The sequence below is a fragment of the Scardinius erythrophthalmus genome (genome assembly GCF_964197995.2).
Source record: "Scardinius erythrophthalmus genome assembly, chromosome: 16".
Lineage (NCBI taxonomy): Eukaryota > Metazoa > Chordata > Actinopteri > Cypriniformes > Leuciscidae > Scardinius > Scardinius erythrophthalmus.
The window spans coordinates 13,567,009-13,593,340 of NC_138236.1; the positions used below are offsets into that span (position 1 = coordinate 13,567,009).

Here is a 26,332-nt window from a genome sequence, read left to right on the forward strand (position 1 = left end):
GAAAGACTTAAAATCAAACATTGATCAACTGCATAATTATATATCATGTCTACAACCTACATATGTGACCATTATGCTTAGATCACACATAATTCATGCAGTTGTTACTATTGAATGGTTTATTGGAGGTGTGTCTTGTTTAAATTACGGTAGGATCAAATCCATGTAAAATGTATTGTACTCTCATAAAATGCATATCTAAATCATACCCAGCTAGAGCTGGAAAGTTAAGAGACCATGTGACTAATCCGATAACATGTCATTTATGTGAGAGGAAGAGAAATAGTCACATCCTGAACCAAAGAACATACCTAATTGGTCAGAATCTCTAGGGGTTGGATAAACATCTGAGTTTAAAAACTCTGGACAAAACTCTGGATTTACTAAACAGGGCAAATTAGCATGCAAGCGCAATTCCAAAATAGCGCCGATGGGAGTGGAAAGATCTGCGCTTGATCTACTGACGACACGCAAGTTAAAATACGCAGACACAACCGCATCATTTCCATAATGACCAACCAAGCGATACCAGCGCGAGTTAGCGTCTGATTTAAGACGTGCTTTTTTTGGGCGATAAATAATGGTGCAAATACCAGTTACTTGATGAGCACAAACCTTAGTAAATCACCTTGCGTGATTCATTTAAATACTCTCCTCCCATAAATTTTGCGTCTGAAAGGGAAACTCCAACAAATGCATATGCAATAAGGTCAAGTCAAAGATTAAACAAATCACCAGTTTAATCATTATTGAACAACTGCATAAATTTATTAGATACATTATGTAAAAAAAGTGTGCCCTTACATGTTTTCTTATGGAATGGGCAGTTTTTGGTGGTAGGATGGAGAACAGTCAAGATGCCACTGCTGACGCAGATTGTGAAGATGCTGTGTGTGTATTTGTCGTCAGCTGTGGTCATACACATTCAGTAAACAATACGGTCTTCTTCATCCTGAGTTTTGATAGAAAGTACAGTTTGTCACAGGCTGAGAAATGACATGGAATGGAAACTCACGTTTGGCCGATTTTAACATTATAGTCCCAGAACATTAAGGTCAGAGTGGAGAGTGGATTGAATTCTAGACTCTATGAAAACAGGTCCCAGACACTTCGGCCCTGTCCCAAATGCCGCCCTTGCATTTTTCCCTTGTTGTAATTGTGCATGGATTGTTGAGTAAAAGAGTGTTAAAACGACAAATTGGACAACCTACAGTCTACAGGTGTACCATTTTGGACTGGGCCATAAAGTGTCTCTAAATCATTCAGCCAGATTTACACACTGCTTGTTAAACTGGATTAGCATGGTGCAGCACCATAGCATATCCAGTTCAGAAATGTATGAACGTCAGTCAAGCTTGACAATAAAAAAAACTCTTGAACTTCTTTTTGAATGTTGCCACATCCATCAGAACACTTCATACTGGCTCAACATGATCAATGTATGATCAACGATGACTCCACTCCATACACCCGTCAACAATTTGTGGGAGTAGAATAGGCTCTTACATGATTCCACTGGTTCATAGTGTGTTTGTGGGAATATCCTAGATTAGAGAGCCCCTATCCTGTGATGTGGCACTTGTAGGGTCTGCAGGTTGGGGCAGGTAAAGTACGGTGCAGGCAAGAAACATGTCGCCACTCCATTCGAAGCGAATGGGAGCGTTGGCCCATAAAAAACCTCCTCTTTACCCTTGGTGCTCACATCTAGCACCTGCCAAATAGACAAATGATAGGATTTCAACATTAATTATTCAACATGTCATTCAAACATAAGCACCATTCGAGTCAACTCACCTGAATGCAAGCAAGGGGTTCATTTGTCCAGATGGAATATCCACCAACCACATAGATCCTGTCATCATGGACAGACACTCCTGCCTCATTTTGGCCTATGAGGAGAATGTAGAGATTACGCTTACAAAAAAAAATCATTACCATGGTCTAATAACCCTTTCAGGCACAGTGGACACTGTATTAATCTTGACAGTTTGTGAAAATGTTTTGATTGGATCACTTCTAAAAATGTCTTACCAGCTAAACTAGGTTGATTTTTGCACACATTACCAGCTTAGTACTTTTTGTAAGGGGTACTAGAATCAGTAATAAATACAGAAAAAAATACAGTATATACAGTAAATCTAAGTTTTAAAGAGAAAAGAAAATGTGTAGGTAAATAGGTGAATAATCATATCTATTCCATAGTTATAGTGCGTGTGGTGACCTGTGAGGAGACTGAAGGTGCAGCGTGTCCACTGGTCCATGTCCATGTCGTAAGAGTCGATGTGTCTAACCAGGATGCGGTCATTGTTGTAGTCTAGATCGTTCCCCCCAAGCACATATAGCTGCCTTTTGACTGCCGCCATCACATGGTACACCCTCCTCTGCAACATGGGACTGCGCGCTAGCCATTGATTCTATTATGGAGAGGAAATTACAAAAGAAAGAACAACATAAAAACTGAATTATTCTCATTTTAAATTATTCTTAGAAACACGTCAATTCAAACTATACAATTGACTATGAAGAGCGCTTAACAAATTTATGGTAAAATAATTTTTGCTGGTCAATTGTATAGTTTGACATTGCATTGCACATGCACTGGAACATGCAAAAAACAATGTAAAATGTTTGCTTTGACAAAGTATTTAATTTATATATATATATATGTATATATATATTTTTTTTTTTTTTTTTTTTTTTACATTTAAAAAAAAATACTTTGTCAAAAGAAACGTTTAGCATTCATTTCTTTTGCATGTTCCGGTGCGTGTGCATTTATTTGCGAAAGGTGTGTGTTCATGCAGAGATTGCACGAGCAGTGGTGAGTGAGAGTGTGAATATACACATGTGTGTTTGGCGACCATCTGTTGAGGGTATTGTGGGTGGGGGGTTGCTGTTCCTGGCAGGTGAATGCAAAGCCACTTTGAATACCAATGAGCCTCTGCCTCCTGTTCTTTCCTCCTCTCTTTCTTTATATCTCTCTCTTTGAAAAACACACAGTTGCACTGACCACAGAAGTTATACGATGCTTATTTTTAAGTCTTTTTACATTAATAAATTACAATGGTGTTTAGAGGATTTGTATTGGACATAAGTCCCTTGTGTGGGTTTTGGGGGAGGGGTGTATTGTTTTTGTTTGTTTGTTGCATTTATTTTTTATCAAAAATACCATAAAAAAAAGTAATTTTTTGTGAAATATGATTACAATTTAAACTGTTTTCTATTTTAATATATTTTAAAATATAATTGATTCCTGTGATAGCAAAGGATCAGTGTCACATGATCCTTTAGAAATAATTCTAATATGCTGATTGGGTGTTCAAGAAAATGATTCTTATTATTATCAATGTTGAAACCAGTTGTGCTGCTTAATTTTTTTGTGGAAACGTTATACATTTTTTCAGGATTCTAGATTAATAGAAAGTTCAAATAAACAGCATTTAAGGAAAATAAATATTTTGTAACATTAAAAATGTCTTTATTATAATGTTGATCAATTTAATGCATCCTTGCTGTGCTAAATAAAAGTATTACTTTCTAATTAATCGTATTATAATTTATATCATAATTATGTAATATCTATAATATTTACATTTTTTAAGATGAGAAAGATGCAAAAATTTTACCTGTCCTGGGTCATACACCATCAGTCGATTCTGGTACTGAGCTGTGTTAGTGACACCACCTGCAATAGAAGAAGCCATCTTTTTATGTTAAACTGATGCTAGTAATGCTTTTAAGTCTTGGGCCTAGAAATGCATTGGGAGATTCCTGATATATACAGAGTGGTGGGGTAAATGTGAAGGAATCTATTATTACCTGAGACCCAGAGCAGCCCGTCAGCCACGCATCCTGCATGACAGGACAGCGAACGGTCGAAAGGTTGCACGTAGGTCCACTTGTTCCTCTTGGGGCAGTAGCGCTCCACGCTGGGCAGAACCTGCCTCAGTTCATTCCTCCCCCCGACGGCATAGAGATACTGTCCCAGAGCTCCCAGCACAAAGTGCTCCCTGCACGCCTTCATTGGTGCAATATCAATCCAGCGGTTCACCCTTGGATCGTACCGGCACGCCGTCCTCACCGCGCATGTCCTTCCAGTGGCGTGTTCCACCTCCCCGCCAGACACGAACAGGAAGTTGCCCATGACAGCCACACAGTGGTGACTCCGTCCAGCAGGCATGGGGGCTAATTCACTCCAGTTCGAACCCCCGGCGACACGCGTGTGCTCCTGCGTGGCGGGGTTGAAGAACCGCAGCTCCCGCACGCGGCTGACCTCCCGTTTGCGCCCGCCGATGATATATAATGTTAGTGACTGAAAGCGAGGCGTGGTGCGGGACGTCTGACGTAAAGGCTGTGCAAATACAGAGCGGTGGTAGTCCAATGCCTCCTCCACCAGGGCGGCGACGGTGCTGCTGGAGTTGAGGAAGGGGTGGCTACTGGCCACACGGTGCAGGGCGGAGACCTCCATCAGGCCGTAGCGCACGTTTTGCAGCAGTTCCTCCATGTACTGGTATCTGCAGTCATGCTCCAGCCAACGCACCAATAACTACAGCAGGGCAGAGTGGCTCATCAGTATTCAGCACCGATTCGGGATCAGGAGATCACACTGCTCATATTACAGGCTGCAGCTCACACCATCCACACAATACTGTCTGTCTACGCAGGGCCAACGTTTTGTATCATTGCATGCTAATGCTTAAGATATTGTGTCTCTATACAGTGATGAGAAGACAGCTGCAGATGAGACGGGGGGGGGTCTGTGAACACGCACACACACACGTACTCATGAGGTGTGCGTGTGAAGCATACACACATACGCATTCCGGCACAGCCAAGGGAGTTAGACAAAGGGGAGTTAATTGAACTTGAGAGCAATCTAGACTGTTTAGCTGCAGAGGCATGCGAGTACGGTGGAGATGGCTGGAGATAAGCGATGCCACTCTTGTGGAAACAAAGTGGCTTTTAACACAATCAGCCTGAGACAGAGAACTTATTATAGCATCCCGAGATCATGGGCCACCACCTCTAGACGTTCCGCAGCTGTCTCCTACACACAAATGGCAAATTTAAATGCTTGCAATATATTTTTTCTTGGGAGTATTTCATCTGTGAAATGGTTAGATTTCATTGTACTTACACAGAATGATTCCCAGTGCACTAATTTTAGGGAGGTACACTGTGATATTTCTGAGCTATTAGCAGCACCGAATTGCAGAGATAATGATCGCTGTCAGACAGGTTTCCCTAACATTTCCATAACATTTCCCCCATCTGCCATTGGTCGTTCTAATAGGTAATCCAGCCCCAAAACCCACGCCATTGGTTGAGATGATTTTGCGCTGTTAGATGCTCAAATAGAGTTCCTTTTAGAGACCATTAAACTACTTATGGTGTACTTGCACATATTAAGGATTAAGTAGTTTTTCAAATGAAATAAAAAATGCTTACATTTTTTACTAATATTAAAATTATGTCCAATACCAATAAACCTATAATTATTTGTATGTTATTGCTGATAAAAGATAAATGGTTGGTATATAAAATTGTACACTAAATTGTCTAAAAAATATGAATAAATAAAACACAATAGATAAAGAATAAAATTGTCTAAATGCTCGAAGTGAGTATAGTATTATGGCTGATGAGCAATAATTTGCTGATATATAAAAATTCATATTATATTACCTAAAAAACACTAGAAAATAATCAGTTTAAATGCTACAAGTTCATTTAGGCATCACAACATTATAATGTGCAGTATGAAAAATGGATATTCATGTATTATTATGGATTACTCGATTCTTAATGTATTAAACATTGATTAACTTCAAGTGAGCATTACATGGCAATTGAGCATGGACAATCTATCAGCCAATATATATCCGAAATGGACCGATTCTTATAAATGAAAAGGTCTGTAATATTGAGCAATAACCTTTATGGTACCTATATAGTGTGCATTCCTACATAATTACACATTTAAGCTTTAATTGTACATAGATTTCAGCAAAACCCTCCATTCCTAGCATCATTAATCATGCAACGCTCTATTGAGGTTCTGTTTCGCCTTCTTCCTTTCTCTGAATTTTAGTAGTTGTTTTTTTTCAACTCTCCTCCTTTTCACAGCCAGCAGAAGAGAAGAAAGAGAATAAGTGAGAGTGGAAAATGGGAGAGGGAAGGAGAGAGACAGAGAGAGAGAGAGAGAGAGTGAGGTGTGAGCAAGGCAGCGTCTGCTGACTGTGAAGGTCACACTGGATCAGAGAACTTCCTCGGGGCAGAAAATAAATGAACTCCCCCACCCACTCCCGCACAGAGAAAGACAGACAGAGAGTGAGTGCGAGAGAAGAAAAAAAGAACAAAAAAAAAACAAAGAGGAAGAAAATGTGATTTCCAGAGCGTGAGACTCCGAGAACTCTGCATGACGATGATTGACAGCCAAACTATATCGAGGGTAGTATTGGCGGGCGCACGTTCGGACTGGCGGACGGCAGCACCAGCCCCTGTGCCCATCACGCTTCCGTCTGATGCCCAAATTAACCTTCTCTGCAAAGTGAAGGAGGCCCAAAGCAGCCTAATCAGGGCCTGATTATGGCAGCAGCGACTGGTTAAAGGGTCAGGGTAATTGTGCCATCAGAGGCCTGATTGTTTTCAATCAGTAGGGCGGCCGGAGTGACAGCTGGGGGATTGAGGCGCTGATGGAGCCGCGGTGGGCCTAATCAGAGAGAGCCTGGTTGTGGGAGGGGTGGTGGGGGGGCGCCTGATTGGTGCAAATGAATAGTCACACCACAGCCCCCTGACTACAGCCTCCGCCCGAGTGTACATACATACACACACACGCTCACATTGGTCCGTACACCTTTTTTTCTCACTTACATCGTAAATTAAACAGGCAGAGTTTGTGTGAATATGACCTTAAGCATTCAGATTTACTTAATGATGCTTTGTGTTTGGTAGCTGTTATAGAGATTGTCATGGGGTCCAAAAGATGTTCTTTTCTAAAAAAAATAATAATAATTACATTACCAAATTATATTAAATGCATACTTATTTGACTGTAAAGTTGAACTAAAAAAATTACATTAATTACAAAGTGGTGGTGTGTCTTTCTTTTGCTTTTTTGACAACAGCACTTGAGCTGCAAGTTTGTGTAAAACCTGATGATCACATTGTCCAACATGATTTGAGATGTTCCAAAGAGCATGAACTAGAAATGACATAGAAACTTACATATTTCATAACTGTTCTTTGTTGTAAAGTTTTCAGAATTTTAAACCCCATGTTGATATTTTGCATTAAAGCATGTAAGCTACCAAAGCAGTTCAGAGATGTTTTGAAGAGTTAAAGTCTGTGAATTTGCGGCCCACACACCTGCCATATCTCCTCCTCACTGAGGGAGGTGAGGCGGTCGCTTTTTAGCACTTCCCTGAGGAGCCGATAAGGTAGGAGCAGCACTTCCTCTTGCCTGTTCTTCTGGAGCTCAGAGAGGTGATCCACCAGAAAGCCCACCACTGCTTCCTCCAGGGCCGGCAAGTGGAAGAGGTCTGCCAGCCTGTACAGGTCCAGGTAGTTAAAACTGTTCAGCTCCTACAGGCACAGATATAAATACAAACAGATTCAAGGTCAGAGGGGGTGTTTTATTCATGCATGAAAACTAGTTGAGCCTTACAGTCTAAAATGAAATCGTACATGCCTTGAAACATACAAGCACACAAACGCATACAATAATAGATACCCCCATGAATACACACAGTCATTTAATATTGTAATACAGTAAATAATAAAAAATAAAGTTATGATAAAAAATTAAGTTATGATAAATGATTAATGGGAGCTCAAATGAGCTAAATCTCATGAAAGTCCACAATATCCAAAAACAGACTGTAAAAGAAGGAACAACAGAGACAAATCTAGTCAGGATGCTCCACATCTGCAGGATGAAGAAAGATTCTTCACACAGAGACTGACTGCCATCTACTGGTTAAAATGAACAACAAGCAAATTTTAAAGGCAGTGATGAGCAATGAACAGGTTCAGGTGGAATCTGCATATCTTTTTCAAATTTTCTGGGCTGAATTATGGGGGAAATCAATGGAATTCTGCAGAAAGAGGGAAAAATTATTAGGGAATGATAAATAGGTTTTTCGCACAAAGGCTTCAAAAAACCTTGGAATAACACAGAGTCATATAGAGACCACTATCATGGTTATTTGTGTCTTTTTTAAGCTTAAAGGCTCCAGAATATGCGTTCATTGGAATCAAATTGAAAAGAGCATGTAAAACTTTGGAAGAAAAAAACTCAAATAAATGAAGAGTGAATCAATGATGGTGATAAAAATGAGCCTGTAAGATGCATGAAATGAGTAGAACTTTACAAAATTATTACTGATTACACAGTAACGTTATATGTAGTACTTGCTGAAAACACAAAATAAGCTTTATCATAACGTTGCAAGTTTTCAAGGCAGAAATAACCTGAACACACCTGAATGAGATAGTAGGAACAGAGACTGAGCAGTTCCAGCAGCTGAAGGTGGCTTCCAGCAGACAGGACGTCTTGTATCACTCCTGGCTCCAGCATGATCTACAGACAAAGAACCTGAGTAAGACTATTGTAAGAAACCGCAACCTTGCTTTCCTAATTCCATGTTAAAAGCAGGGGCCTTCAAACTTTTTCAGGCCAAGGACTCCTTAATGAAGAAAGATATGGAGCAGGGACCTTGTGTTGAAACTTGTATAAACGTGTTGCATAAGCCTGCTCTATAAAAGACGTTTATAGCAGCTACTATATTAAAGGTATTTACATATGTATAATGCTTAGATTGAAAAGCTAATATTATTACAATTTAAAATAACTGAATTTACTTCTTTCTTCAGTGTCTCATGAGCCTTCGATGATTTGGTGCTCGAGAAGCATTTATTATTATCAATGTTGAAAAAAGTGCTTCTTATTTTTGAGGAATTCTTTGTTGAATAGAAAGTTCAAAAGAACAGCATTTATTTGAAATAGAAATATTTTGTAAAATTATAAATGTCTTTTCTGTCACTTTTGATTGATTTTATGAATCCTTGCTGAATAAAATTATTAATTTATTTCATTAAATTTAAATTAAATTAAATCTTACTGAACCCAAACTTTACAACAGTATATAATATTGGACCGTCTCTATCCCTTAGGATATATCTGTTAGCAGTGCTTGAATGTAAAAGTTGTTTAGCAACAGACAACCAATTAAACTAAACAACTGACATGACAAAAAGGTGACGGCAAAAGCATTAACTGGAGTAAATCAGACATTGCTTTATTTGTTTTTGCTTTTGTATGTTTCAGGTTACTTAAAACAGCCAGAGTGGGCCTACATGACATTTTCACAATTGGAAATCACATGCTTGTTCCAATCTATATTTGTTCAATCAGTGTTAGTGACTTCATGAATAATGCAACTAAGAACATAAACTCTGGGTTTACCAATAGTATAGTGTGAAATCTTCAAACTAACATGAAATAAGATAACCTAGTATTACATTTAACCAGATTTAGAATTTCAATAAGCCCATTTGTGAAGCTCCAGAATAAATTATTTCACTTATCTGCTACATATGATTCATAATGGGGTCTTTCCAGAATCTAGAGACCTGTCTTTGCTTGAGGCACTGCACATTTTGTTTGTTTTGCATGTTCTGGGCCATATGCTACTGTGTGGGCTATGCTGAATTTACCTGGCCTGTGTAGGCGAAGTCCAGTGCGTGCTTCAGTCCGACGCTAGTCACACCCTGGAGAGTTACCTCATCTGCCTCACTCTCCACCATACACAGACTGAACATGGCCTGAAGATACACACACACAAACTCATAAGCAGGATGCACCACAGAACAACAGTAATATAGCATCCTGTAAATAGCTATTAAAGCAAAATGTCAAAAAACTGTTCATTCAAGTCTAAAGAGTTTCACACTGAGAATGAAAGTGAGTCCATGGCCATCAATCAGTACATACTGTACTTTCTCACACACACGCGCGCAGAATAAAGAGACCAAGAGGCCAGTGCTGTCCCGCTGTGTTCTCTGGCAGGAGTACACTAATCAAAAGCATTGATTGCTGTCACAGAGTGAGTGTAGGATGGTCATTGATCAAAGCCCATGGTGAAGAGGAAGTCAAAGGACATTGGATCATCATTGCACCAACTCCACTGATCAAACCTAACTGCTCCTAATGATGAACTTCCAGCGTGAAATAAAAAAAAAAAACTGTAATCTTATCTATCTATCTATTTTAATATATATATATATATATATATATATATATATATATATATATATATATATATATATATATATATATATATATATATATATATGCCTCCCAAAATCAGAGTAATAACTCTCAGGCACAGATTAAGTCTGGTTCTGGATTGAAATTAGTGTCAACAGTCTTTTGAAAGAATCAATAGACATTTAATGCAGGTCTTAGCTCCATCTGAAGCCGCCGTGTGCTGAAAATAGATGCAAAGTGTTTATCATCTTTTATCGTTGTCACCTCACCCTCAGAAACTGTTCCACCAGTAGTATGTCACATTTAAAGTGCCTGGTAAAGTATACCGTGTTTTTCTATTTTCTATTTAAAGAGCAGTACGTTTTTAATGACTGACCTTGGCTCACATTCAGATATTTTAAAGGACTCAGAGCTGATGGTTGTTGGATTGTTGACAGCTACTCAGAGAGCTCCTTACTGGGACACCACTGCCCATAAGCAAGACTTAGGGCTTTTTTGGAGGGGGATTGTGGGTAATAAGCATGACCAGTCCTGTGTCACATGTCTGGCTGAGTGACTTCTAACCTTGGAAAAGCAATGCAGGCTGGTCAGACAGCAGCTTTGTGAGCTAATTAGTTTACAATGCATGCTTTTTGAGCCATATGAAAATACAGAATGATTCAATGCCTCACATCAGTGTTACCGGCATTGCTGCACCGTGAATCTAAGCAGCAGCTGCTGACTCTTCCGCACCATTCAAAACAAATCATATTTCACATGAGCTGTGACTGCAAGTGCAATGCAATAGAATAAAAAGACTGTGTACCACAAAATTAAAAAAAAACTAAACTAAAATCAAAAAAACTATTGAGTTGCCTTCACGGACTGCAGACAAAAACAATATAGTTACAACACTGCCAGTGTAGTCTGATTCCCGAACAAATTACTTTTATGAGCTTTTATGCACTGATTTTTTAATGAATAAAAAGATGTATTAACAGTTTTAATCAGTCGGTCTAATCATTATATTCAGTAAATGAAGCAAGCTTGTGTAAGTATCATTACTCATGATTGTTGCTCATGTTATTACTCGTTAAAGATACAAATTTGCTACACATTTATATTTACAGTATATAAGTATATATCATTTGCAGTACGAACTTCTCTGGTCAAATGTGTAATGTCATTGTGTTTAGAAGGGTAGGGCCGAGAGCAGTGAGAGAACGGGGCGAGGCCTGCACGCCGCACCAGTCTCGTATCTCTCACAGAAGACCTTCGAAAGCATAAAAAGAGGAGTGACAACAGTGAAGGACAAGAGAGGACCAGGCCTGGACATATTATGTTTTGTTTATGTGTGTGCGGCAGTCGTCCGTGAGGGGCTGCCGCTTTTACTTTCATTTTGTTGTTGTTGTTTTTTACGGAATTAAAAGTGTTTGAACGTTCGCCGGTTCCCGCCTCCTTCTTCCCTGATCCTCTAACATTGCTACAGTCATAATTACAGTGTTTGTGCCAGTGCCACAGGCGCAGATTACACCTTTCACATTTATTCATTAGTGCCACTGAGGTGTTAAATCTCGAAAGGGTGCAATATCCTTTCATTTCTCAGGGACATCCAGCCTAAAAATAGAACAAGACAGGTGACACTGGGTAAACTGGTGTGATTTTTACATTTTCTAAAGAAAATGTGACTGGCGTTTGACCGTACAAACCTCACTGCCACCATTCTAACAACTAAGTGGTTGCTATGGGTTCTGAGAGGTTTTCTTGAAATTCTCTTTCTGGATGTTCTGGATGGTTGTATGATCGTTGCTTACTGGACCGAGTCAAAATAGCCCACCTTTCTATGATACTGTATTCATATGACTTGCGTCCCTCCTTCCCTCTATCCACCTAATGGATTTTCACCCACGTGTGTTTCAGATGATGAATACTACGCCTCTCTCCAACAAGCCCTAAAATTGGAGGTATAATTAATTCACAAACCAGGTAGGACCATTATGTCAGTTAAATACTGGCAATTGTTATTAATTTCCAAAACAAAACTCATTTTGGTAATCACGATAGGGCATAAAACACATGCTCATCCACACGTGTACACTCCTGTCTATTTAAACCTATTCAACCATTCCACCTAATAGAAATCAGGAATAATACAAACCTTACAGGCATACTATGTCAAAGGGTAGCTGTCAAACAGAGCCAACAGCTTGATTGACTAAAGCTTTGGATCAGCCCATGTTTTACATAAGCTATGACTCGCCTTAACAACAGCAGAAGGTGTCCTCATTAGAAACCAAGGGCTAAAATCAAAAACAAGGGATTATATCTTATCATTTCAGCCCAACAGAGGTGGAGAGCTTGCCAGGAGACATATAGAGATAAATATACCTGCCCTATTTAATTCTGTTCTTTGGACTGTGCACATAATCTTTCCCTCTGTTGCAGGGCTGGATGTATTTCTTCTTTGTAATCTTCTGAACAAACCAAAATCAAATCTCACTGATATGGTTTTCAGACCTCTGCTGACTTTTCATTTCCCGTGTGTTGCTCTCTTGTCTCCCGTGTGAACAGTACATATTTGCATCAGGATTGTGCAGCTGAAAGGAAAATCCTGTCGTTTACTCACTATCAAATTGTTCCAAACACGTATAACTTCTGTGGAACACAAAAGGAGATATTCAATAGTGTGTTTACACTGCTTTTCCATATAAACAAAGACAACGATGCTGTATAGCTCCCTTCATTTCACACTGATTTCAAACCTGCTATAAAACATTTTGACACACCACATTTGAATGTATTATTTTCAGATCTTGGCAGCACTCATCCCCATTTACTTTTATTTTATGGAGAAGAGCAGCATGAACTTTGTACCTAACATCTCCTCTTCAGTTCCAAGAAAGAATGGATATGTATGGATGGAAGCTCTGTTCCACCACAAAAGGAAAAAAAAAAATCATGCTTTGGTAAAGCTGGTGCTTTGGTCGTAATTATGAGATAAGGTCAACATTTTGTCTTAGTATGCCATAATTTTCACTATTTATCTCAGGATTATAGGGATGGGAACCGAGAACCGGTTCTTCTTCAGAACCGGTGCCCAGTGAATCGATTCCTTGGAACCGTTAGCATGCCTGCTTAACGATTCCGCTTATCGGTTCCGCTCGTTCAAATGTGACACGACGTCACACACGTGCTGCGTTGTTTTGGTTCAGAACGTAGCAAACACTATGAGCAAACATGGCATCGAGGCAGAAGCGCTCTGACCGCGTCCTAACTACATGCGACGCGACGGCGCGACACGCGATAAAAAGTATCATTTTCCATGTTAATCAAAGTTTAACCAGCCGCGACACGCGACGATTCTATTTGAAACGGATCCTATTTTACTGCGACGTCGCGCTGGAACAACAATCTCAAAGTGTGGCAATGATAATATCAGGTACTATTTTTGTGCTTTATTTAATGTTAAAAGCGTGTAGGCCTATAATGTGACTGAATATCATTTAGTGCTCCCAGCTTTGTAGCTGTAAAAACAACAATGGATAAGTAACATCAGATCTTGAAATTAAACAAATGGAAACAAAAACGTTCAAAATGTGAAGAAAACCTGTGTATTATTTGACAAAGATTGTTTTAGTAACTCAATAGCCTAATCCAAATGAGCACTGTTAATATTCCAAAAGACACAAGCTCTTCCTAAACTGTTTTCAGTCTGTGTTTTTAGTTTTTATGGCACATAAATGGCAGTTTTATTTATTTTTTTTGTCTGGACCAATGAATGTGAAAATTGTCAATTTCCTAATCCTAAGGCACTCTTCTTGATAATCTTTCAAGGCACACAGGTTGAGAAACACTGCCCTAGGCTATAGGTCCCTGGACTTTACTTTGAGAAGTAGCTCACCTACTTTTAGGTTTGTTCTGAGGTTGCTACACATAATTTGTGTATACTCTGTGCTGTGTCTTCTGATCAGATATTAAAGCGAGTTAATACAAACAAATTTGTACTTATTCCCTCACCCAATAAGAATCGATAAGAGAATCGATAAGGAATCGGATCGATAAGCAATATCGATAATGGAATCGGAATCGTTAAATTCTTATCAATTCCCATCCCTACAGGATTATGACTTTTTATGTCATAATTATGATTTACCAAAGCATGATTTCTTTCCTATGTGGCGGAAATGTGCTTCCATTGATATGGAATGACAAGATTTTTGAGAGAACTGTTCATTTAATAGATACCAGCATAAGCTTGTGTGGCAAACACTCTCACTGATCATGTTTCTGGGGTTAGCGACATGGAACCTGTACAGTGTACAATCTCACCCGGAAGTAATCGCTGCAGGCTGCCAGGACCGCCTTATGAGCATGGAACTTCTGTTCCCCGGCGACCAGGGTGACATCGCAGAGCAGTCCGTCCTTGCGCTGCTGATTAAGGGCAGAGAGGACAGAGTCCTGGTGGGATTTGGATTGACACAGCCTCTGTCCTGTCAGCATGTCCTGAGAGCTGAGACACAAGAGAAACACTGCAAGACAAGCCCATGCTTGGAGTTTGTGAACAACTCATCATGGAAGCCTGTGCCCAGAAACAATGAAGTGTGTATGTGTGTGTGTGTGTGTGTGTGTGTGTGTGTTTTTCCCTGCTGTTCACTAGATCTATCAATACGCCTATTCAGAATGTGAGATGTCATTGATTCTCACTGCTCCCATTGCCCTGAATAGCTCTTTTCAGCACAACACATTCAGATTTAGCTCTAAAGGCCCTTTCACACTGGACGCGATTTTGACGCACAAATAATTTGCGCGATGGTTTTATTTTTTCATCAGCTGTTTGTGTAATGAGTTAACGAACGTGCTGCGGCGAAAAAACGGCAAAAAACGACTTTTATTTTTTTCGCTTCTATGTCAATTTTTTTTTACTTTTGCGGCGACAGAAAAGGCTTCAGCCAATCACAAACTAAAAGGACAACGATTTGAAAGACAATGTGTGGCGTAGCATTGCCAACCAACACGGTTATCACGACTGTGAGTATGTTGTGTGATAGTTTTAGTCATTGTATAGTCCTGTGCTGTGTAGGCTAGCAGGCTAAACTATATTTGGGATAGAAAGCTAACAATATTATCGTCAAAGATAGAGACAGAGACCGTGTTTACTTTGAACACGTAACAAAATGTAGTGAGACTATTTAGGGCTGCTTTTAGTATACTATACATTCTTTGTGTGATATCTACAGTTCCCTTTCGAGGGAACTCGCACTGCGTCGTCGTCGTGACGACACTATGGGAACGCCCCCAGCGTAACGCATCTGAAGCATGAATGAAATCTGTCCAATCCTGATTGGTGCTACGTCATGACGTAGTAGATGACGGCATACCCGGAAGATACAAAGGGACGCCGGCTCATACACACGCTTTTTGCTCTTCAGCTGAAGCGCTCTGTGTTTGTAAGTCTTATTTATTGTTGTCTGTCCTTATCTGAGTACAAGCATCAAAATGAGCGAGCAGTTTAAGAAATGTGTGCATCCGTGCCCGCGCTATATTACGGGCTCGGACACACACCAGTTGTGTGTGCATTGTCTCGGTGTGCAGCACGCGAGGGCGGCTCTCGAGGGAGCCGCTTGTAGCGAGTGTGACAAGCTGCCGCTGAGAACGTTGCGCTCACGGCTCGCCGTGTTTGACCAGCACGGCCAGGCTCGCGAGCCTCGCGGTTCTGGGCCCGCTGTTGCCGAGGTAGAGCGGCGTCGCAGAACGTGGGGCTCACAAATGGATCTATCAGCGGGACATGGGACTGCTACGGCATCTTCCCAGTCCTCGTCTGAAGATTCAGACGTTCTCCCGCCCCGTGTGGAAGCCCGCGAGGCGGCTTCTTCCCGCGAGGCGGAGGAACAGATGTTGCAATTGTCTGGCTCTGAGGAGTCAGATGATTTAAACATCGAGGTGGCTGATGCGGCGTTAGAAGCACAAACGCCAGCACACGCACCCGCTCAAGAGGAGCTTGTAGAGGTGTTGACGCGCGCTGTGGCCAAACTTAATATCGATTGGCCACAGGAAGAACCTCAAATCCAGCCGCCCAGTAAGCTGGATGAGAGGTTTTTCAAGCGTAGATCTCAACCTCCACGCCGGGGTCTGCCTTTTTTCCCTGACTTGCACAACGAGTTGTGTAAGTCGTGGGACAAACCATTTTCAGCCAGGGTCTCTAATCCCCCAGTTCTTGATTTTGCAAATGTTTTGGGGGCGGCTGAATCTGGTTATGGGAGATTGCCTCGGGTTGAGGAGGCTCTCGCCAGTTATCTCTCCCCTGAGGCCGCATCGTCCCTTAAGGCTCCGGTACTGCCCACTAAGCCGTGTCGTGACACTTCAGCGCTGGTGGGCAGGGCATATATGGCGGCTGGGCGGGCTAGTGGCTGTTTACACACGATGGCAGTGTTGCAAGCCTATCAGGCCGACCTCCTTAAGGAGCTGGATGAAGGCCAAGGGCCATCTCCAGAGGATATTGTGGAGCTCAGGAAGGCCACTGATTTGTCTCTCCGCATCACCAAGGAGACGGCCCGTGCCATCGGCCGCTCCATGGCTGGTTTGGTGTGCGTCGAGAGACACTTATGGTTAAATTTATCAGGGATGAAGGAGAGAGAAAAGCATTTCCTCTTGGATTCCCCGATCTCGCCTTCTGGCCTTTTCGGCGGTGCGGTTGATTCTGTTGTTGGAAGGTTTCAAGAAGTGAAAAAGCAGTCAGCTGCCTTCCAGCAATACCTCCCCCGTCGCTCCAGCTCCTCTAAGAAGGCTGCATCTAAGGAAAGGCAGCCTCAGCCGTCTGCCAGCTCCTCGTACCGTCAGGTGCAAAAAGAGAGTGTCACCTCCCGCGCCCCTCCCGAGGGAGCCTGGCGAAGGAGGCGACGCTCTCGAGGTAAGCCCTCCCAGCCTAAGGTCGATCTGAGGACCGTCCTTCAGGCGAAGAAGGCTTCCTTTAAGCGGTCCTAGGCGTGGCCGGATCGCTGAGAGCTGTCCCCCCCGGGATGGAGCGATTGAGGTCGCCTCCGTCCCGGAGCTCTCGGGGAATCAGTGCTGTGCTCCCGCCGTCCAGTACGTTTCGGGCCACACTGATTTCCCGCGTACGCACGCCGCTCCAGCCACCTCTAAAAAGACCTGTGGCTGGGCAGCGAACGCGTTCGCCCACCGAAAATCATTCTCGACTGCTCCCTGCCGGTCAGCCGCTTCAGGGGGTCGGGAACGAGGCTCGGTTGATACCCGAGGCCAGCCTCGAGAGGCTGGTTCCCTTAGTAGATTATCTCGGCGCATGGTCATGCCTTCCGAATATATCTGCGTGGGCCCTGCGTACTGTAGAGCTGGGTTACAGACTGCAGTTCAGCTCCCCTCCCCCGAAGTTCAACGGGGTGGTCTGGACTGTGGTAGGCCCAGAGCAGGTTCGGGTTATGGAACAAGAAGTTCAATCCCTGTTGGTAAAAGAGGCCATAGAACGTGTTCCTCTGCCACACAGGGAGTCCGGGTTCTACAGCCGGTACTTCATAGTTCCCAAGAAGGATGGGGGGTTGCGTCCAATAATAGATCTCAGGCACTTGAATCGTTCTCTGAGGAGATTCAGGTTCAAGATGCTCACAATTCCAGCCATCGTGAGTCAGATCCAGTTCGAGGACTGGTTCGTCACGATAGATCTAAAGGACGCATACTTCCATATTTCCATCCTTCCATGTCACAGGAAGTTCCTGAGGTTTGCTTTCGGGGGCGAAGCGTACCAATATCGGGTTCTTCCCTTTGGCCTAGCTCTTTCCCCTCGCACCTTCACCAAGTGCATGGATGCAGCACTGGCTCCGCTGAGACTCCAGGGCATTCGTGTACTCAATTACATCGACGACTGGCTAATATTAGCCAAGTCGTACGATATGGCAGTTCGGCATCGAGATGTCGTTCTGGCCCATATCAGGTGCTTGGGGCTGAGACTCAACACAAAGAAAAGCGTGTTGACGCCCTCCCAGAGGACTACGTTCCTGGGAGTGGTATGGGACTCCACGACGATGCGGGCACAAATGTCTCCTGCTCGGGTGGGTTCCATACAGGCGATGGTCTCCAGAGTGAAGCTAGGCCACAACCTCACTGTAAAGCAGTTTCAGATACTGCTGGGGCACATGGCAGCAGCGTCCAACGTCATACCTTTTGGCCTGCTACACATGAGACCCCTACAGTGGTGGTTGAGAGCCAAGGGGTTTTCCCCGAGGGGAAATCCGTTCCGTATGATCAGAGTAACGCGCAGATGCCTTCGTTCTCTCGTCATATGGAGGAAACCTTGGTTCCTGTCCCAGGGACCAGTGCTGGGAGCATCATGTTGCCGGAAAACCGTTTCAACAGATGCCTCCCTCACTGGTTGGGGCGCGGTCATGGACGGCCGCTTTGCAAGAGGTCTGTGGGAGACCCGGCACTCTTCCTGGCACATCAACTGCCTGGAAATGCTGGCGGTCTACAAAGCTCTGAGGAGCTTTTTCCCAGACCTCCGCGGCCACCATGTCCTGATACGCTCGGACAACACTTCTGTAGTCGCGTATCTGAATCATCAGGGGGGTCTGAGGTCGCGCCCTCTATGCAGACTGGCACACCAGATCCTCCTGTGGTCCCAGGGGAAACTGTCGTCTCTCAGAGCGATGTACGTCCCCGGGGACCAAAATCAGGGAGCAGACATCCTGTCGAGGCAGGGGCTGAGGCCCGGGGAGTGGCGTCTCCACCCAGAGGTGGTGGAAGCCATGTGCATGAGATTCGGCCCAGTGGAAGTGGATCTTTTCGCGTCTCAAGAGACGTCCCACTGTCCACTGTGGTTCTCTCTCAGAGATGCAGACGTGGCCGAGGCTGCGTCTGTATGCATTTCCCCCGATCGCTCTGCTCCCGGGAGTCCTGGAACGGGTCCGCCGGGAGGGGATCAGTCTACTTTTAGTAGCACCCCGCTGGCCGACCCGGGTATGGTTCTCGGACATTGTAACACTGCTGGACGGCCTCCCGTGGCAGGTCCCTCTGAGGAGGGATCTGCTGTCGCAGGCAGGGGGTACAATATTTCACCCCCGGCCAGAGCTTTGGAACCTCTGGGTCTGGCCCCTGAGGGGGCTCGGTACCTAGAGGCTGGCCTGTCAGCAGATGTTGTCGAGACCTTACTCAGCTCCAGGGCTCCTTCTACCAGGAGACTGTACAGCCTGAAGTGGAATGTGTTTTCCACTTGGTGTAGAGAGCGTGAGGTGGACCCAGTTAACTGCCCAGTGGCTTCAGTGCTGGAGTTCCTCCAAGATCGCTTCTCCGCCGGTCTAACCCCGTCCACACTTAAGGTGTATGTGGCTGCCATTGCGGCTTTCCACTCGCCTGTAGGTGATGGGCCTTTGGGGAAGCACCATCTGGTTGTACGTTTCCTCCGTGGGGTTCGGAGGATGAGGCCTGCGGCTCGCTCCAGAGTCCCAACCTGGGACTTGGCAATGGTACTTGAGGGGTTGGCTGAGGCCCCCTTCGAGCCACTGGAGTCGGCTGAGGCAAAGAACCTGACCCTTAAGGTGGCCTTTCTCCTGGCTATCACCTCTCTGAGGAGAGTGGGGGATCTCCAGGCCTTGGCTATAATGCCAACTTGCCTGGAGTTTGCCCCCGGCGGAGTTAAGGCCATCTTACATCCTAGACCGGGCTATGTGCCCAAGGTGCCATCTAATGTGGCACGGTCAGTGGTTCTTCAGGCCTTCCATCCTCCACCTCACGCGACGGCGGAAGAGGGGAGACTTCACCTGCTCTGCCCAGTCAGAGCCCTGAGAGTGTACCTTGAGAGGTCCTCTCAGTGGAGGAAGTCAGACCAGTTGTTGGTGTGCTTTGGTTCACCCAAGAAAGGGCTGCCTGCATCCAAACAGACAATCAGTAATTGGATTGTCCAGGCTATAGCCACGGCTTATCAGGTGCGCAATCTGCCTTCACCTATGGCCGTGAGGGCTCATTCTACCAGGAGCATGGCCTCCTCGGTAGCTCTCCTTTCTGGAGCTTCGCTTCAGGATATTTGCGAAGCGGCTGGGTGGGCCACTCCGCACACCTTCATACGATTTTATAGTCTGCAACTCCCTGTGACGCCTGGCGCCAGAGTGATCGCGTCCTAAATGTGCCTGGTCTCCAGCTTCACACTAGGGTGGCGTGCTTACGGTGTGGCATAGTGGGCATTGCGTTCCCATAGTGTCGTCACGACGACGACGCAGTGCGAGTTCCCTCGAAGGGGAACGTCTCGGGTTACGACTGTAACCCTTGTTCCCCGAGAAGGGAACGAGACACTGCGTCTCGCCGCCACACCTATCACGTTCAGAGCGCTTGCTTCATCGCAAAGTAGCTAACGTGTGTATGAGCCGGCGTCCCTTTGTATCTTCCGGGTATGCCGTCATCTACTACGTCATGACGTAGCACCAATCAGGATTGGACAGATTTCATTCATGCTTCAGATGCGTTACGCTGGGGGCGTTCCCATAGTGTCGTCACGACGACGACGCAGTGTCTCGTTCCCTTCTCGGGGAACAAGGGTTACAGTCGTAACCCGAGACGTTTCTAGTTAAATGATTTTTAACTTACTTCATGTGTTACATGTAATGTATAGTGACATTTCAAAACGCACTGTGTTTAGTTGAAGATGCAAAAAAACTGTGCACATTAGCATATTCCCCTTCAGACTCTCCGTTCTTTAAGATTGGGTGCACCCAAAACCTTCTTTTCTGTCTTTTAAAGAAAATGAAAAGCTTGTCTTCACTGGATGATGATGATGAAGTGTCTGTCGGTACACGTGACATCTCCATGTTTTCTCAGCTGTCGGCGCGAAAGTTTTGGAATGTTGAAGCTCTCTGAACGTCATAGACGTCGCAAATTCGCGTCGCGGCTGATGTGAATGGTTTTGACGCGAACTATTCGCACACGAACTATTCGCTGTTTCGTTTCGCTTTTTCGTTACGCATCCGGTGTGAAAGGGCCTTAATTCTGTACACTGAAAAAAAATAATAATAATAACTTTAAGTTACCTTACCACATTAAAAATATGATTAGTAAAACACCACATGTAATTTTACTGTCAAAATTTAAAGATAAATGTTTTAAATGTATTTATTAAAGATTTGATATTATTAATTTATTGAGCATATTTGTTATTGTTAATTTATTGAAAATACATTTATTTTTCAAATATTTCAGTAAAATATATTTCATGTATTATATTATATATACTTTATTTCAATAATAAAAAAATAAAATTAAAATTTTAATTTCTATATTTACAACACTTTTAACAAGACAATATATATACTCTTTTACAACAAAATTACATTGGCAATGAGTAAAAAGTATGAACCTCCTTTGAATTTATATGAATATCGGTTTTGACAAAAGTTCCTGCATGAACCATCACATTTGTTGATATTTTATTTCATACTTTTTTGTTAGTTAACATTGTACGTTATTTCATTCATGTTAGTTTCATTATTGTATTGTATTTTGCAGTAACAAACAGATTTGAATACTGGTTGATATTATTCCTATATTATTTGAATCTTATACGCAAAGCCAGAATTGGACAAAATAGACACCAAAATGCCTCCCACAATGTCAGTGACATCATCATTGTATATATATATTTTTAATTTTTTTTTCAGTAAATTTAACAAAAATGTTTTACAGTATTAGTTTACACAGATTATTACAGCCTTCTGGGAGAAGAAAGCTTCAGATGACCTCAGATATCCTCCAGAGCTCTTTAAATAACGCTGACCGTGTCACAACATCTCCCATCAAATCCAACAGCATCTACATCAAATTAAAACTCACCAAAGACGTGAGGACATGGTCATCTCTTAAGGTAGACTGAGTGTGTGAGTGTGCAGAATGTACCTGGGAGGAGGCTCAGAGGGCATACTCCTGGAGGAGAGAGGAGGCAGAGGAAGGAGTGCTTCCTGTTGATACAACAAAACACCAGACAGGCCCGACTGAGCATGTGCAGCACTCTACAGTGAGAGAACAGAAACAGCAAAGACTGAGAGTGAATAAGGACAAAGCCTGCATATCTGAGAAGCCTATGATGGCCTGAATATCTGAGCATCTCGATGGAGCTTCTGAGATGAAGAGCTTTTAAAGATTTAAATGATTCGCCTTTACAAAACGGAGTGAAATATCCCTCAAGAAACATATCTGATGTATGAAGGCCAAGTATGGCAACCCAAACTCTTTGCAAGTTTATTTATACAGCACATTTCATACACTATGGCAATTCAAAGTGCTTTACATAGAAAAATAATCACAAAATAAAAGCAAGGACAATTAAAACAGTTATTCAAAATGCTTTAGATAGGAATCATACCTGCACTCATACCTGTATTTTCTTCCTGTTTTCGGTCGAAGTCCACAGTAGTCGATTGTCGAGTTGACGCGCATGATCATAGATACTAAACCTTTGCGCATGAACTCGACAATCGACTACTGTGGACTTCGACCGATCAGATTCACCCGTGATCACTCTGAAGGAATCACTCACATTTTCTGTGCACTTGTAATGACACATCAAGGATGTTAAGAGGCTAAAAGCAGGTTTAAAACTTGCCCCATTGAAGTCAACAGGGTGCAAATTTTAAAAGGAGGATAACACGGTGTAGGCAACACCGATTTTTGTCGTTGTTCTCTGTACTGACAGCACTCCAAATTTACTAAAAAATGAGCTCAATGTTAAAATTGACCGGAGTTCTCCTTTAAGTAATTTATGTTTGTCTCTCATCCCATTTTCAGTGCCATTTGAGTTTAGAATTAAAAGGAGGATGCAGAAATAAAATATAGTGTAATCAATCTGACGTACAGTGGCACAGTACTCATTCAGTAAATGCACAGCTAAACAGATGTGTTTTGAGTCTGGATCATAGGTCTGGATTTGAATGTGACTACTGTAGGAGCACATCTGATCTCTTCTGGAAGCTGGTTCCAGCTGCCGCTGGCATAATAGCTAAAAGCGGACTCTCCATGCTTAGAGTGAACCCTTGGTATTTCTAGTTGATGTGATCCTAATAATCGGAGTGATTTTTGTCGGAATTTGTCCTCTGCATTCAACCCATCCAAGTTAGTGCACACACATTAGGAGCAGTGAGTAATTAACACACACACTGCAAACCGTGGACACACACACCCAGAGCAGCGGGCAGCCATTCACTGAAGTGCCCGGGGAGAGATTGCGGGTTAAGTGTCTTGCTCAAGGGCACCTCAGTCATTTCCTACCGATGTTTACAATCAATCCCACAACCTTCGGTTTACAAGGCTGACTCTCTAACCATTAGGCCGCAAGTGTCCCAACTGCCCCATGATATAGGCCTAAGCTATAGCCTATGCTACATGCTATAAGCTTTCTAGGCTGAAAGTGAAGTCTGTCTGACATTAATTTCATTACAATTATACACATTTCCTCCCCAGATACTGTACTACAAAAAAATTAATTATACATTATATAAATTGCATTTATACATTATGGTAGCAACTGTTGCACTAGCTTTATGCTGATTTACTTTTTTAAATATAAAGAATAAAATAAATAATTAAGATTATCATCAATTTTTATTACTATCTTACAATAAAAAAAAGCTAATAAGAATTGAGAGTATTGACAATTGCAACAAACCAAAAATTAAAACATCAGTACGAATTAAATAACGTATAATTTTGGGGTGATATGTGCCTAACTGCTATGAAAATAACGGTACAATGGCAAAAAGTTCTTAAACAGTTAGTTCACCCAAGTATTATTTACTCACCCTCATGTCGTTCCATACCCATAAGGCTATATTTTGAATATATTGAATATATTTTAATGAAATCTTGAGAGATTTATGTCCCTCCATTGACCATCTACACAACTACCACTTTGACGCTTCAAAAAGTTCATAAAGAGAAACTAATCCATATGAATTGAGCGGTTTAGTCCAAATTTTCTGATGAGACACAATCACTTTATATGATGAACAGATTGAATTTAGGCTTTTATTCACATAAACATTCATCAACGCACACATGGTAAACGGAAGCTCACGCATGCTTGCTTGATGTGCGAGAACCAATGAAATTCATTCTTGTGTGTTACACAAGTTTGAGCTTCCGCAAGAGCCAATGAGGTTTGTTCTCTTGCATCAAGCAGGTTCGGTTGAGCTTCTATTTATGTTCTCTGATCAATGTTTATGTGAATAAAAGCCTAAATTCAATCTGCTCATCGTATAGGCTAAAGCGACCGCGTCTCTTCAGAAAATTTGGACTAAACCGCTCGATTCATATGGATTAGTTTTACAATCTCTTTATGAACTTTTTGAAGCATCAAAGTATTAGTTGCGTGGCTGTCAATGGAGGGACAGAAATCTCTCAGATTTCATAAAAAATATCTTTATTTGTGTTCCGAAGATGAATGAAAGACTTACAGATTTGGAACGACATAAGGGTGAGTAATGTTAATACAGATCTTTAATTAATCACCCCTTTAATTAATGACAGAATTTTTCTTTTTCAATGAACTAATCCTAATTACATGCATTATTTAATGTATGAAAAGCAGGAGAATAAAAATATAATAAATAAAAATATGAAATATATGATGTTTTTCAAGAGATTCATCATGCAATAATATTCATCCAAAGAGAACAAAATAGAAGAAATATTAAAAACACCACTCACCCTATTGATGCGCAATGTGTTTGGATACAAAACAGCTACAGGCTAAGTTCATTCTGATCCAAAATCAGTCTGTGCATCTCCTTTCATAGAGCCTCATGTGATGGTCAAATGGTATCAAGACTGATGAGAGTAGCCTAGGCGACCTGATGCAGGACTTATTGGAGCCTAATGGCCCATTGTGTCTGAGCCATCCCAGCACATATTGATCTGATTACAAGATGACCTTCAATCAGCAGATTGTAGTCCACGGTCAATGGAGGAGAAAAGAAGAGGGAAAAAAGAGAAATGAAACTAATGATACAGTAGTAGTACAGATATTTTCTTAATATCTGTAAGAATTGAGAGTAATAATAATTTCCTAATAGTGACTGTCACTCAAATGGTCCAGTCCATCATTCTAGCCGTCATTGACCTACTTAACCGGAGTCCACCCTTAATCCATCAAACTAAAGGTGACTGAATGACAGTTTAAGGTACCGTCGCGTTAAAATCAACGTGTAGGATATATTAATAAAATAATAATAATAACAACAATAATAATAGTAATAACAACATGTAGGCGGATGATATATTGTCTATTAATGATATTATGTTGACAAGTTAATTGCGTTACGGATCCAAAGAAGAACTGTCACTAAATGCAGATTATAGTGCTTGGTCGCGAGTCCTTGGCTTCCACAATCACTTTAAAACCTCAACTAAGGTCTCCTAGCAACAGGGCAGAACCAAGAAAATTTGGGCAACGATAAATGTAATCCTCACTGAAGACCCGCCCAACTGCAACCTCATGACATTTAGCTGTGAACTGTTTCGGTACATCCCTTCAGCATCCATCTGTAAACAGTCTAAACGTTTCTGTATGTTAGACAAATCGTAAATATACAAACATTCACCGGATAAAAAGCGCACGTACACAGTGTACCTTCGCGTCCAGTGTCTTCTTCTCTCGGTCAAACTGATTTTATCCGACGTCGGTCACTTATCAACTTTGACTGACCCAAACAAAATATCTGCATCGACCCCCAGGAGAAAACTGTGCAGAGACTGTGGGTGTAACTCGCTATGTCTATGCCCGATGCGTCTGAGCTACTCTAACGGTCTTAATCAGTCCCCGCCTCTTGCGGTCACATGCCCGGGATCATGCGTGTCCACGAGGCGCCGAATATGAAGTACAAACCATAGCCAAAAACATTCTGTCATTTTCTTATTGAATCAGAATGAGGCATATGTTGATATTTGATATGCTGTTTTATAACTTAATTATTGAATACATCTGTATAATTATTTTAAAGGGAATTATTAGGCTATATTTTAATTAAATAGTATCCTAGGACTAGTATGTGGCCTAACCCCCCTTAATTTTTATGATTAAGGGAAATTATTTAATTGCGT

At 42.2% G+C, this 26,332-nt stretch overlaps 1 protein-coding gene across 7 annotated transcripts; it reads right to left on the minus strand.

The window, feature by feature from the left end:
• Positions 1-711: 711 nt before the first annotated feature.
• Positions 712-26,066, minus strand: klhl32 (kelch-like family member 32). 7 transcript variants are annotated; one of them, XM_081389449.1, is made up of 13 exons: positions 25,854-26,066; positions 24,941-25,163; positions 22,136-22,248; positions 14,579-14,759; positions 9,718-9,825; positions 8,483-8,581; positions 7,369-7,584; positions 3,820-4,546; positions 3,627-3,685; positions 2,222-2,414; positions 1,795-1,889; positions 1,507-1,711; positions 725-952 (listed from the first exon to the last, which is right to left on the minus strand). In XM_081389449.1, exons 3-12 carry the CDS (start codon positions 22,156-22,158, stop codon positions 1,550-1,552), a joined length of 1,863 nt encoding a protein of 620 aa, XP_081245575.1. In that variant the 5' UTR covers positions 22,159-22,248; positions 24,941-25,163; positions 25,854-26,066; the 3' UTR covers positions 725-952; positions 1,507-1,549. The 7 variants fall into 7 exon arrangements, with proteins under 7 accessions (XP_081245570.1, XP_081245575.1, XP_081245576.1 ...); XM_081389450.1 differs by having other exon boundaries at positions 25,863-26,058; XM_081389444.1 differs by having other exon boundaries at positions 712-1,711.
• Between the last annotated feature and the right edge of the window lie 266 nt (positions 26,067-26,332).

What these genes read in the sequence shown, in the direction of transcription:
- klhl32 (XM_081389444.1), bottom strand. Translation starts at nt 22,158, where the DNA reads ATGCCCTCTGAGCCTCCTCCCAG. An exon ending in CCCTCTGAGCCTCCTCCCAG is followed by an intron (nt 14,760 to 22,135) that starts GTACATTCTGCA and finishes CTTGTGTCTCAG; the next exon opens with CTCTCAGGACATGCTGACAG. An exon ending in TGGTGTATGACCCAGGACAG is followed by an intron (nt 2,415 to 3,626) that starts GTAAAATTTTTG and finishes TCTCCATAATAG; the next exon opens with AATCAATGGCTAGCGCGCAG.